At 36.6% G+C, this 12,877-nt stretch overlaps 1 protein-coding gene across 1 annotated transcript in view; it reads left to right on the forward strand.

The window, feature by feature from the left end:
• Positions 1-12,877, forward strand: part of itfg1 (integrin alpha FG-GAP repeat containing 1) — a 112,517-nt gene that overhangs the window by 42,182 nt on the left and 57,458 nt on the right. Inside the window, exon 10 of the mRNA XM_088614189.1 lies at positions 4,650-4,825. Coding sequence (XP_088470315.1) covers positions 4,650-4,825 — 176 coding nt within the window. The remainder of the gene's footprint in view (positions 1-4,649; positions 4,826-12,877) is intronic.

The raw sequence follows: 12,877 nt of genomic DNA on the forward strand, positions 1-12,877 counted from the left end.
AAATGTGGTCACATCCAGAATCTTGATATATAGGTTACATGTTCAAAGCCCTTTAAGTAACTCCCAATTTGTTCACTACGGGCATCCACACAGTACTCTTTTTCTATTAATTTATCTTCATTTGTAACCTGGCAAAGATTATTTGCATTTGGTATATTGTAGAAAGAGAACAGTTTTAATTATCCTTCCTTTGCATCAGTCAGAGCTGTTCAAGTTTGGTCTTTGGAGCAAATTGCAATATATGTTGCTAACAATCTGGCATAGCTTGGTCATGAGATTGATGTCAGAAGGTCTATTTCTTCAAATTGGAATTTTGTGGTTTGATTCTGTTAAAATGCTGAACTTGATGGTTTCTTCTGATATTCTTTAAACTAATTTAAAAAATATTGTTCTTTTTAATAATTTTGTTGATGGAAAATTGAGTTAAATTATCTTTTGCACAAAATAAGCACACCAATATCGGTCTGACTCACCAGTTAGTATGCAGTGAAGACACCAAAGGCACTCTCACTGGCAGAGTACATTTTTTAAAACTGGTATTATAGGTTTATTTGGAACAAGTAATAGGTTTATTCCATGGTGAAAAAAAGAAGAAAGAGAACACAACATTTTGGCCGTGGAGCCTTCTTCAGGTGTGAGCCTTCTTCTTTTTTTCAGCATGGAATAAACCTATTACTTGTTCCTTTGCAGCCTACGCATGCTGACGCAGCTACCCACCTGAACATATAGGTTTATTGCTATATATCTCAGTTTTCACGTTTTATCCATATGGCTTATCATGGATCCATTCTGGAAGTCCAAACCAGCCGACATTGATGTCTGTTTTTTGGATAGCAATAGTATAGTGACCAAACCTTTAATAAACCATTACTAAGAGATATTTGACTTCTGGACATCATTGTACTCAGGGAAGTATGACAAAGCATGATAAAAGCAACAGTAAAATGCGTTCCTTTACAGCATAAGGAAAACCTCAGCAAAAGTTAGTGGAAAAAAAAATAGAAAACACCTGGGTAAAAGAGTGACATGTCCATTAATTATGGTTATGCAGAAAAATGCTAGACAGGCCTGGAAGCCTACAATTATGGCTGTCATGGCTGCAGACTTAAGTGATTTTGAAAAACGGTTCATCTGGGGGGCTCATTTGGCGGGAGCTTTAAGTAAGTAAAACAGCTTAACAATGCATGGTAGCACGTATTTCAGGATCGTAATATCCATGCATTAAGTTGAAACGTAAGGCAAAATTGGCATACCACTACAGATCAAATGGCTACAAACGTCAGCCTGTTGTGCCCAGCTCCCTATTAAGTAACTTTACATTGGTATTTCAATTTTCTTGTCCACTACCTCAATGTTAAAGAGATATGACAACAGCTTTTTGTGAGGAGTTTAAAAAATGTTTGATAAAAAAATATTTTATTGTTCTCAACATCATTATACTTTATTTTAAAGAGCAGCTTAGTCAGTGTCAAAGTTAATTGTGTACAGTGTATGTGTTGGCCCTATTAATCTCATCTCTAATATATTCACCTTTAGCGTGTGGTAGTAATTTGTTTTGATACTGCATTTGAAGTTTTATTTTATATTATACTGTACTCTGGCTCCAAACCCTCCAGTTATGTCTCTGTTGGGAGCACTTAGGGAATGTCTCAAAGACAAACTTGATTTGGTTTAAGATGAATGCATGTTCTGTAGGCAGATCTCTTACTAGCTAAAATATTTATTTTTGAAAACTTTTTTCCATACCTGCACATCTCTAGAGATACAGGATGAACCGCAGTGTGGTACATAAACACTCCTATGCTGAATTATGTAGATGCCTTGTGACATCGTTGCTGAATTCCAAATCAGTCCATTTCTACTGATTAGTTGTGCAATTCAGAGTATGTTCATGAATTTGTATATATCTGAGAGAGAGCCTAATCTTAGGTTGAATTTTCTTACCCTTGCATCATCATTTAAAGGCTTCAGATTATACACTGGGAGGAGCATGCATCGCATGATGTCAGTATTCAAATTTATGCTTAACTCTTAACTTTAAAGTAAGTAAATGTGTGCTAGAACTAAATAACCCAAAATGGCTGAGTTTTCTAGCATAGTTTAGTAACATAGTATCCACGAACCAGGCACATTGTGAAAAAACAAAAGTGGTATGACTTTAAAGAGAAGGGGCAACCATTTTCTCACAAAATGCAATGTGAAATGGAAGAACAGTCTTACTCTATTCCATATTCCATATTCCAACAGTCAAGATCCCATTTGTCTGGTGTAATGTCATAAATAAATAATTAATAAATAACACTTATACTTATATAATGCTTTTCTGAACACTGCACTCAAAGCACTTAAGTCACAACCCATTATTGAAGCCATACCCGAACAGGAAAATCTAAGAAGGCAAAGAAAGCTTGCTTCAATGTACAGAATGTAACAGAAGAGTGATCATTTTACTATCAACAGTATGTTTGTTTGTAATACATTTATCTAAACAACTGTATTAAAGTTATATTATACATAACTTATGTGTTATATTATATATAACATATTACATATATGTGAATGTATGTGTTGTGTGTTGCACAGAAGAAAACTGTGCCTAAAGGGGTACGAAAATAAAACAAGTACCACACAGTATTTTATAATGTAGGGAGACAACTTGTAATTTAGTTGTGTAGTCTTCATAACAGTGCATGTGAGTCTCAACGTGATGTTCAGAATCATTCTTTTCTAATTTAGATGGCAGGCAATGGTGGTGAAGGTTGATATCGTGTGAAGTTACCACTGGTGCTAGGGATAGGAATGTGTTTAAGACCTTGACTGTTCTGGAAGGTGGCTGAAGTAATTCCTGATCTTATCATAGTCTATATATTTTTTTAATCCAGCAGTATCACCGCAAATATCTTAAGAAAAAAACACGTCTTTAATTAAACGGGGCTGCTTCTTCAATGTGAATGAATGCTTAGTAGTGCTGCTTCTACTAATGGGAATCGTCTATTACTATTACCAATATTAATGTAGTTCCTCTTTCTAAAACGTCACACAGCCGCACATTTCCTGAAAAGTACCACCAAATCACCATAACAAAATAGGTTTAGACTTGTTCTTGTAAATGCCACCAATGGCTTTGCTCATTAAATGCAGGAATTGTTTCCTGCAAATTATATCCTACTTTTTAAATAGGAGCAGATGCTAGGGAGAACTCAAGAGTCCTGAAGATGAATTGTTGGCTGCCATCCTGAAATTTCAACAGCTTTGACTCAAACACCTCCACATATTCTTTGACTAAACACATGGTGCATTGCTAGTCAGTCATTTCCCTAGAAAGATCATTTTCAAGCATCTCATTACAGCATTGAAATGTGTTACAGCCATAATAAATTGATATGATCTATAGAAAATATGTTTCAATACCTGGTAATAATGATCATGAGATAGGCCCTCATAGCAAAGCACTTACTCTCACAATCATACACCTGTTTCTAAATGTATTCATTATTTTCAAACAAAGCCTGTAGCATCTCTTGATGCTGTATACAACTGTAATGGAAATCTTAACTAATTTTACTTTCTTAACCGGTTTAACTAGACAAATTGCATTTACAGTATTTTGTAACAGATTTAAAAGAAATCAGGAAAAAATATGAATACCCCAGGCAAACAATTTTAACATTTGTGAATCCTTTGAACTATAACATCCATCTTCGTTCTTTATTCAAAAGCTAGTGTTTATGTCTTGGGCAATAAATAAAATATGTGCTGCACAAATAAAGATTAATTCTATCCTTTATGTATTCGGCAATTTAAAGCTTTAAAGAATCTTTCCTTTGTAATTCTTATTTCTGCTTTAACCCAAGCAAAAGCCATGTACAGCATACTTACATGCAAAGCATGTGGCCTCTAAGTGAGGAAGACTTTTGAACAAAATTTCCGGGTAATCTTTTCAAATTCAAGTAAAGGTACTGTCAATAGGATTTGTTTTGTGGTTCAACTGTGGCTCTCAAATGATTTCTCACTGGGTGGATGACAATGTTTTATTTATTATGGTTTTTTATGAGTGTTCTGTCTGAATGCCTATCTTAAAAAGATATGCACAATGCTGCAATTTCCATTTTTTTGGCTCTCTAGTGGTCATTCAGGTTTAATGTACATTCCATCCCGATTGATCCAACTATGAGTGAGAGAAGACAAGTCCATCACCAAGGAAAGGCACGCATGTTTTTAAAGTGGAAACGGTGTGTCTTAACACGTCTCATAAATTTTGAGGCCTGATTGTATGTAGATGGCCTCCCTGGAGAAAGCGAAAATCCCTGTTCCATTTTTTATTATTCTGATTGTGTTTTTGTTACCAAAATATCACATCTGGGAAGAGTGGGAGAAAACAGGGCAGTTTCTTTCTCTCATAATTTCCTTAAGCTGGATATTTATTGCAATATTTATGAATACCTTTCACATGAGAGTAAAATAAAGTCAGATCTGTATTTCACGCCCACAGATGCAGGGACTGGTCCTTAACGTTTAGCTTCCTTCAGGTCAAAAAAATATGTCTGACTGATATTTGTTACGCATCACCTAATTTTTGTTTGTCAGAACAAGCTAGGACTATGTTGTTGTACGGGTATAAATTGTGTTTGTCGCTCTGTTTTTTCTAGATCCGGTGGATTCCCATTTTAACAGACTTTCAGAAAAAGGACACGCTTTGGGGCTTTGTTCCGCCTAAAACAGAATCTCAGTTTAACCTTTACAACCCTATTACCTTGCACCTCGGGGACTACAACATGGATGGTTTTCCAGACGCACTGGCAATACTGAAGAACACAACTGGGAGGTGAGTGCGCTGTTACAGCCCACTTATATCAGCAGCTGCCCTGTAGCTAGTAAAGTTGCACTGGTAATTGGAAAAGATTTAAGATAATGAGGTAAAAAGAATCTAATTAAAGTAATAGCTGGAGGCATACAGAGTTTTTAGTTGTCTTTTGCAAATGTGGAATCTGTTTTTAATATCATGCAACTTTTTATGAATGGCCTTGGGTAGGCTGTAAAAAATACTTACACCTATCTTACTGCTACTCAAGACTACATGGTAGGAATTAATAAATGTATCTGAAGAGAACGGTATTAAGGAAGTCTTATATAGCTAAGGAAAGTTTAATCCCTGAGGTGCCAGAAGCTTAACTCTACTGTCTTCTTTGGTCAGTTTAATCAGACACGTGGCTATGTGCTTCCTCTGTTGATTTAATCATGTAATTCTTATCCTCCACAAGCTCTTTTTAATCACTTGTCTGGGTGGATGTACGAAAGCAAGAGTAATGGTAGTATGTGACTGAGTGGAGCACGAGATGAGCACATGCATTGAAGCGCTCAGTTCTGAAAACAAAGCCTGTAGCAGAGTATTTTCAGGCTCTCAAATGCATATTGTATTCTTCATATGGTTGAATACTCCAGTGCATGGTGATGAATGAAGACAGAGTGAAGAACTTATGAGAAGATCTAGTATGTGAGGAGTATTTATAGTGCTTATTGCTAAATAAAGACAAAATAAAAAGAACTCAAAAATAATTTATTATTAATAGTAGTAGTATTACACGTCTGATCTGTCAGATTATACAGTCTCCATAAAGTATCCAGACACTTACCCACAGTTTCCACTTTTTGTTTGTTTAATCCTTGCCGCTTTGACACTTTGGAATATCAATTTCATAAACACTCAGCTTGTACTGAATCATGTTGTTATATGTGCACCCTTCTCTGCACAAACCCTTTGCTGTGGAAAACCTAAATTAATTTAGGTGCACAAGAATACCTTAATAAGCTACACATTAAGTTAAGCATGCACTGTCTGAGCGCAATAATGATGGTTCTTTAATAATTTCTAAATAAAAACATGTCTCTCTGAGGCTTCTTGGTCAGATATTAAATTTAAAACTAAGATCAATATTGAAAAACACAGTTCAGAGGGGCACAAGAAATCAAAGTATCCCTGTGAGCACAGCCTGTTCAATCATAAAGAAATGGAAGGTACATCATAGTACCCCAACAGTGCCTAGATCAGGCAAAATTGAAAACTGGTGTCACTGCAAGGCCCATGACAGTTTTGAAAGATATACAGGGTTCAGTGAAATGGGAAAAAATGTGTATCAGTCAACCAGTCCCTACACAAACCTGGCTTATATAGCACAGTGGAAAACCCATGTCATATGCATGATGGTAGAAGTATTAACCTACAGAGATGCTTCTGCTCAGCAGGGACTAGAAAAACTGTTCAGACTCGAGGAAAAATGGATGGAGCAAAGTACAGGCAAGTCTTAAAATTCCTGTTTCAGTCTACGTAAGACTTGGTTGAAAACCATGTTGAAAATTTAACTTTGAGCAGGTCAGTGATCCAAAGCAGCTTTACACTGGAGTAGGTTAAGAATAAGAAAGTGAATAGCCTTCAGTGGCCCAAAGTCTTGACTTTGAATCTGACTTGATTCCTATTGAGAATCTGTGGAGGGACTTAAAAAAAATTTCCATAAGGGTCCCAAGCAACATGAGAGAACTTGGACAAATCTGCATGGAAGAATGGGAAAAATTGCACCAAGATGTGCAAAGTTAATAGACTTACCAGACAAGACCTGTGGCTGTTTTTGCTGCCAGAGGTGCTTCCACCATATTTTGAGTTCATAGGTCTAAATATTTTATACAGCATATATCTGTCACAGCCCACTTTATTTAAAGCCGATATTTACTGTAATGTGTCTTACATTTATACAATAAGTCTTCAGTTTGAGAATTCAGATTTGAATAAAATTAATTCATAAAACATCGTTTTTGTAATTTCAAAATGGGGCACCATTGAAAGTGAATACTTTTGCAAGTCAGTGTGTTCTTATTTAAGTGCTTACAAAATACAGTATTAGTAATCATAATGTCTCATCGATAAATGTTATTCCTTTGCTCACTAAAAGTATTATCTCAAGCTTGTGTCATTCATTCAAAACCAAATACTGGAGCACTTTGTAGTTTAGGTTTTCTGGGTGATGATTACACTTTAGTTCTCTCTCTTTCTTTCCTTAATAAAAATAATGATAATGGAAAAATAGTATTGGAAGTCAATTTAGTTTCAAAATACAATTTTCCTTTTTTTTAAGTATGGGCTATTACTGCAGTATTTTGAAAGGGTGCTTCAAAGCTGCTGTTTCTGTCCATTCTATACTGGGAAAAGTGACAGCAGCCTAAATTAAAACATGTAATTAAGTTTTAAATGTATTAATATCATAAGAGCCAGCATGGAGGTTTTCAAGCTTGCATTTTCTTGTCATCAAAGCCATTGACAGCCAGGAAATGTTATCTTTTTTTAACAGCTTCAGAGATTAGGGGATTCATTTTAGGTGTTTTTTTGTTGTTTTCTTGTTGTCTTTTATAGTATTTTCAGAATAATATCATTAAATAATGGGAACTATATGCCCTTATTTATTTTCTGAATTTTAAGCATCTTTCCTACTTCATGCTTTGTAGTCTGCAAAACAGTGTTGCTAGCAGAAACCTTCTGATTTAATTCTACTGGGCTTCCCACTTTTATTTAGTGTCTGCTTGCATCTTGAGTGTCATATTGGCACTTGATTGTTTAATCTTGATTTATTTAATCTCCCAATTGGGAGAGTTTGCCTCATACTGCGATTTATGAAAGAGAAAGGAACTGAAATACATTTAATTACCAAATAAACCTAATTTGATTTCAGTTTTCACACAGGTTGTTTAGAGACCTTTCCCAATATTAAATGAAGAGTTATTATGCCACCATAGCTGTGCTTTGTACAGTAATTGCTGTTTCCATGTTTTTAATCTTCCTCCCTATTCTTTTCTGATTATTATTTTCTTCTTCTCCATTCGATTAATTACTCTCAATTAACCCCCTGTTATATTTATGTATACAACCTTTTGACTTCAATGGTGCTGTGCAATGAAAATCTTTAGTAACGTAACAGTCACAGGAAAGAGTCAATTCTTAGGAAGAAATTTAGAGGAATATTTTGTTTTTCTCCACGTAAAAGTTGTATTTTCTGGGGGAAAAAAATTGAGAATCCAGATCCACCCCACTCGTGCCAGATGCCCAGCTGACATCACACCTGACCTCCATCCTTTGCCTTGTGGGTGGTGAGACCACACAATGGCTCCATGTCACCATTTTGGGCAAAGCCAGTGACTACCACCCTCCAGGCCTGGTCCAGGTGTGGATTGAAGTGTCCCTGATCCGGACAGGGTTCTCTGCCATCATGGAATGCTGCCAATGTAACCATCATGGGAATATGTTTGGATCATTGTTTATCTATCCACAACAAAGACCAATTTGCCAAGGATAACATTACCAGGAGCACAAAGCTCCTGACAGCATAGCTCTAAAACTCTTTCTGGCACTCAACCCCCTCCATCGTGACAAGGTCACGATCCCAGGAGGTTTCTCTGTAGGGCTGCTGGACCTACTCTGTGTGACAGGGTGAGGAGCTTGGCCAACCATAAGGACCCTGGAATAGAGTCACTGCTTGAGAAGATCCAATTGAGGTGGCTTGGGCAACTGGTAAGGATGCCTTCATGCCTGCCACTGTAGGTGTACCAGGCAGTGGCCCACTGGGACGAGACTCTGGGGCGAATCCAGGACACACTAGAGGGACTATATCTCTTGGCTGACCTGGGAGCACCTGGGAGTCCCTCAGAAGTAGCTGCTAGACTGTTGCTGGGGGAAAGAAAGTCTGGTCTGCTCTGCTCAGCCTGTTTCCACCATGACCCTAACCGGGAGTAAGTGGTTAGAAAATTAGATGAGATTAGAACATTTGTGACGATAGAAAGTTGATTGTTTTTAGCTGGGTCTCGGAATACCAAAAATCTGGTTCCAAAGACCACTAGCAGGAAAGCCGTCTAAGATGGAACCTGAGGTTTTTACAATGCAGGGTTGTCGAATTCCGAGCAAATTACCTCTGAAGAAAGACTGTTGTCAAGTTAAATTATATTTCCTAAGAGGTTCCTAGAAAACTAGTAAGTTTTATTACTCATTTCTAGGCTCCAAATATCACATATTGCTGTTGCTATCTGCCTTTGCTTAGAGCTTATCGTGGATTCCTCAGTACCTGTAAATGAATGCCACTTTCAAGCACATGACTCAACATTTCACTTATTTGTAGAGTGCACAGTTGTGAAAATCACGCATTGTAGCTGTCAAGTAATATTTACGTCTCAGAGTCAAACAGAGATTGAATCTAACAGTTAAATGTTTAAAGGCAAGCACGTTATTATGACATTTCATCATGTTGGAATGGAATAGAACCTAAATAACAAATGTATTGTATTGAAGAAGTGTTATGAGGCATTATGATCAGTTGCAGTGCTTTGTGACTGCTTTCCTTTTCCCCTCATGCTCTTTCAAATGTATAACAGGTTGTAGTTTCTCAACAGTATTTCTTCAGGGATGCAGAAGTTGAGATAAAAATATAGTGATCAACAGTGGATGTATATAGAAGGCAGCTTTGACATTGGAAAAATGTCAAAATTATATCATAATTGTACCTCAGTATGGCACAGCAACAATGGAACAGGGAATTCTGTGCTGGACGCAGAGATGGCACAGAACAAAATATACTTTTTTGATATTATACCAGTCTTAAGTGTGAATTTTAGAGACTTGCATGCAGTTAAAGTGTTTAATGCAAAAAAATGAGCTCCTTTTGTTATTCTCCAAAATGTATTTCAATTATTAGATTTAATTATGTGTACTTGCCTCTTCCTAAGTGTGTGTAGCACATTATTATGTTGTAAGGTGCAATATACTGGAAATCCTGAGTGTCTATTCTCAGGCAGCATTATTGCACAGAAATGGCATCCAGTGCTATGAAAGTAGTTTCTACAATAACATACAGGTCATGTACAAGTGCTACCATAGATTTCTGTTTCAGTGTAAGCTCCATCTGCACTATCAGCTTGATTATACACCCAGATTACTTGTAAACATGGGTGTCCCCGCTTCATTTTAAATCAAATAACTTGCCCTTTAATCTGTTTCTGTGATAAATCTCATGGGGAATTTAACCAGATTCTGTCAGTACACTTCAGAAAGCATCTGTTCTGTTATGACAGTGGTCATCAGCATGTGCATGAATTTCCCAAAACTGTTTTCTTCCTGATATTTTACCATTCTATCTATCCATTTTTGTGATGGAAAAATAAACAACCTATTAGTGTTGGCCCTATATATGGAAAAAATGTACTTGTTTTCAGATTTTTTCCATTGTTAAGTTTCTTTAATGTACAGGTAATTTAATTCTTCCAGGTACTACAGAACTAAACAACATATTTAAGGTTTTATATACAGTGTGCCAGCTATTCTAATTATCCATGACATGTCCAAAAGTATATTGTTATGTGTGATAACAAAATTAGCTACTTATGAGTAGATTTGATTTAAGAAATCAGACACACTCTGTGCTCTTGATTACTGATTTCCTTACCACACTCTGAGGAAATAGTGTCTTTTCATATACTGTGTTTACATTTAAATTTGTTGCAATGTTTGCAAGATGACACTTAAAAGTCTACATAGGTAAATCAAAATCATCTTTGTCACCAGAGTAATGCACTTAACAGAAATAGAAATAGCAACCACAGTGAATTGTCTTCCACAATCCACCTATTTAGTGCTTTGAGGTTAATTAATGTTATGCATTGGCAAGGTTTTTTGTCACTGTGAAAACAGGACACAGTTAGTCTCAACAGTGTTCTATGAGGTGACATTGTGATTCATACTGCATTGGGTTTTAGCCTGTAAGCATTTCCTGAAGTGGAAAACTTATAAGACAAAGTTGATTGAATTGTATTTATTGATTCACTAAAGAAGTCATTATGTTGTCACAGACTACCAATCCATCAGATGAGAGACACTGTAGTCTTACAGCTGCAACTATTAGATGGGGAAAAAGCTCATTATGTTCATCAAGAACAAACTTGACACATATGAAGACAGAAAATGTTTTGCTAGCAAACATTTATAAAGAACATGGGTAACATAAACAGGTTCTAATTCATGCCTTATACCGAGGATTACATCACGTCACCATCGTATCACTTTCAATAACTAATTCAGCGTCACGGTGGCCTGTCCCAGGAGGCACTGGGCGCAAGGTGGGACACCAGTCCATTAAAAGTCGTGCACAGACAAAATCACGGACACACTCACACAAGGGCCAGTTTTCAAAGAAGCCAATTAACCTACCAACATGTCTTTGGACTGTGGGAGGAAACCCATACCAACATCGGGAGAACATTCAGTCAAGCAGATGGCACCCCAGGAGTTGAAAACAGTACCCCATCTCTGCGAGACAGCAATGCTAACTACTGCACCACCGTGCCACTCTTCTGAGGTTTACTTAACTTGCAAATCTCTCCTTTACCTCATTATAAACCTACATTATACAATATAGTAACTATAAAAATGGTTTAGTTAAACCTCTGTAACAGCCATTCTATTAATGGCACATTATACAGTGGATAAATGAACAAAATAACTGAAATCATAAGTTTCATAGGTACCTGCTTGTACCTTTTTATTAAACCAAAATGCATTTAAACCAAATGCATTATCTTAGTTTTATTAAATTAAGACAAAAATAGTCATATTTTATGCATTTTATGCATATGGCTTCCCATTAGCTATACTGTATATTGAGCTCTGCCCCTCCTGGGGTTCAATCGCTGTTGATCTCCCACAGGTGACCCTGTGACAGCGGCCCTGTAGACAGCAGCTACTTCAGCTCAGCCCAAAGATTGGGTCAGAATTCTTTACCATCTAGATTTTGAGGGGCATGCTAGCATTTCCATAACATTCACTGCACTCAAACCTGTTACATGTAGAGTAAGGTTATTGGAAGTTCATACTGTCAGATTCTGAAACCTTATCGATGACACAACCATCAGAGTGGAAATGTTTCAAAATTAGAATAGACCTAATAGCATATGATTATGGTATTTGAAACTACTATTTAAAAAACTGTGTGTAAATGTGTTATTGAAAGTTGTGCCTTCAAATGAGTTAAAACTATGTTACATTGATGTTATTTGTATGTCACAAGTAAACAATCTGGTACCTTCACTGTCCCATGTGCATCTCCTCTCTCTCACATTGAGAACCAGGCATCTTGTGATGTACAGATTAAACACGGTCCCAACTGCAGATAGCCTATCCATTTGATGAAGCAATTTCAACCTTTATTTCAGCTCCAACCAAGAGACTCCCCATAAGAAAGCTGAGTTGTAAATGAATCCTTTATTGAAACAGTGTGAAAAGGAAGTCCTTTGCAAATAAACACAATGGTCTATGAGCTATAACACTCCACATGAATCCCAGCTAAAAGAAGTGTTACTTGAGCCTACGGGAGTTTCAAAGGTACTGCTGCTTTATACCAGCTGACTGCAGGTTCCTGATATGTCTCCTCAATTGTTTTTATACCTACTTGTTTTCATTCTTTAATGTGACAATCTCAAGTTTGGGAATAAGCCTATTTAATAAACTGACTTAAGTGCAAGGCATGTTTGTTTTAGTTTGTTGTTTGGAATACCCTTCCAGAATGAATGAATGAATAAATAAAAAATAAACTAGATAAGTAGCTAGAAAATAGGTCAAATATACAGTTTGTGGGTTAAAAATGTATCTAATGTCATCTTTGGAAATATGCAGCTCACAGTGTTGAGATTGCACACTTGCCATTGTAAAACTCCTCCCTTTGATGCAGAATAGGCTCTCCAGATTGCTATTAGTGGCTGCTAATAGACCTTGTCATAAAAAGCTGTTCAGCTTCACAGAGAATACGCATTTCTCAAAACAGCAGGTGCATATTTGCAGCTTCAGCAATGACAG

Source organism: Lepisosteus platostomus, chromosome 20, assembly GCF_059453375.1.
Source record: "Lepisosteus platostomus isolate fLepPlt1 chromosome 20, fLepPlt1.hap1, whole genome shotgun sequence".
Classification (NCBI taxonomy): domain Eukaryota; kingdom Metazoa; phylum Chordata; class Actinopteri; order Semionotiformes; family Lepisosteidae; genus Lepisosteus; species Lepisosteus platostomus.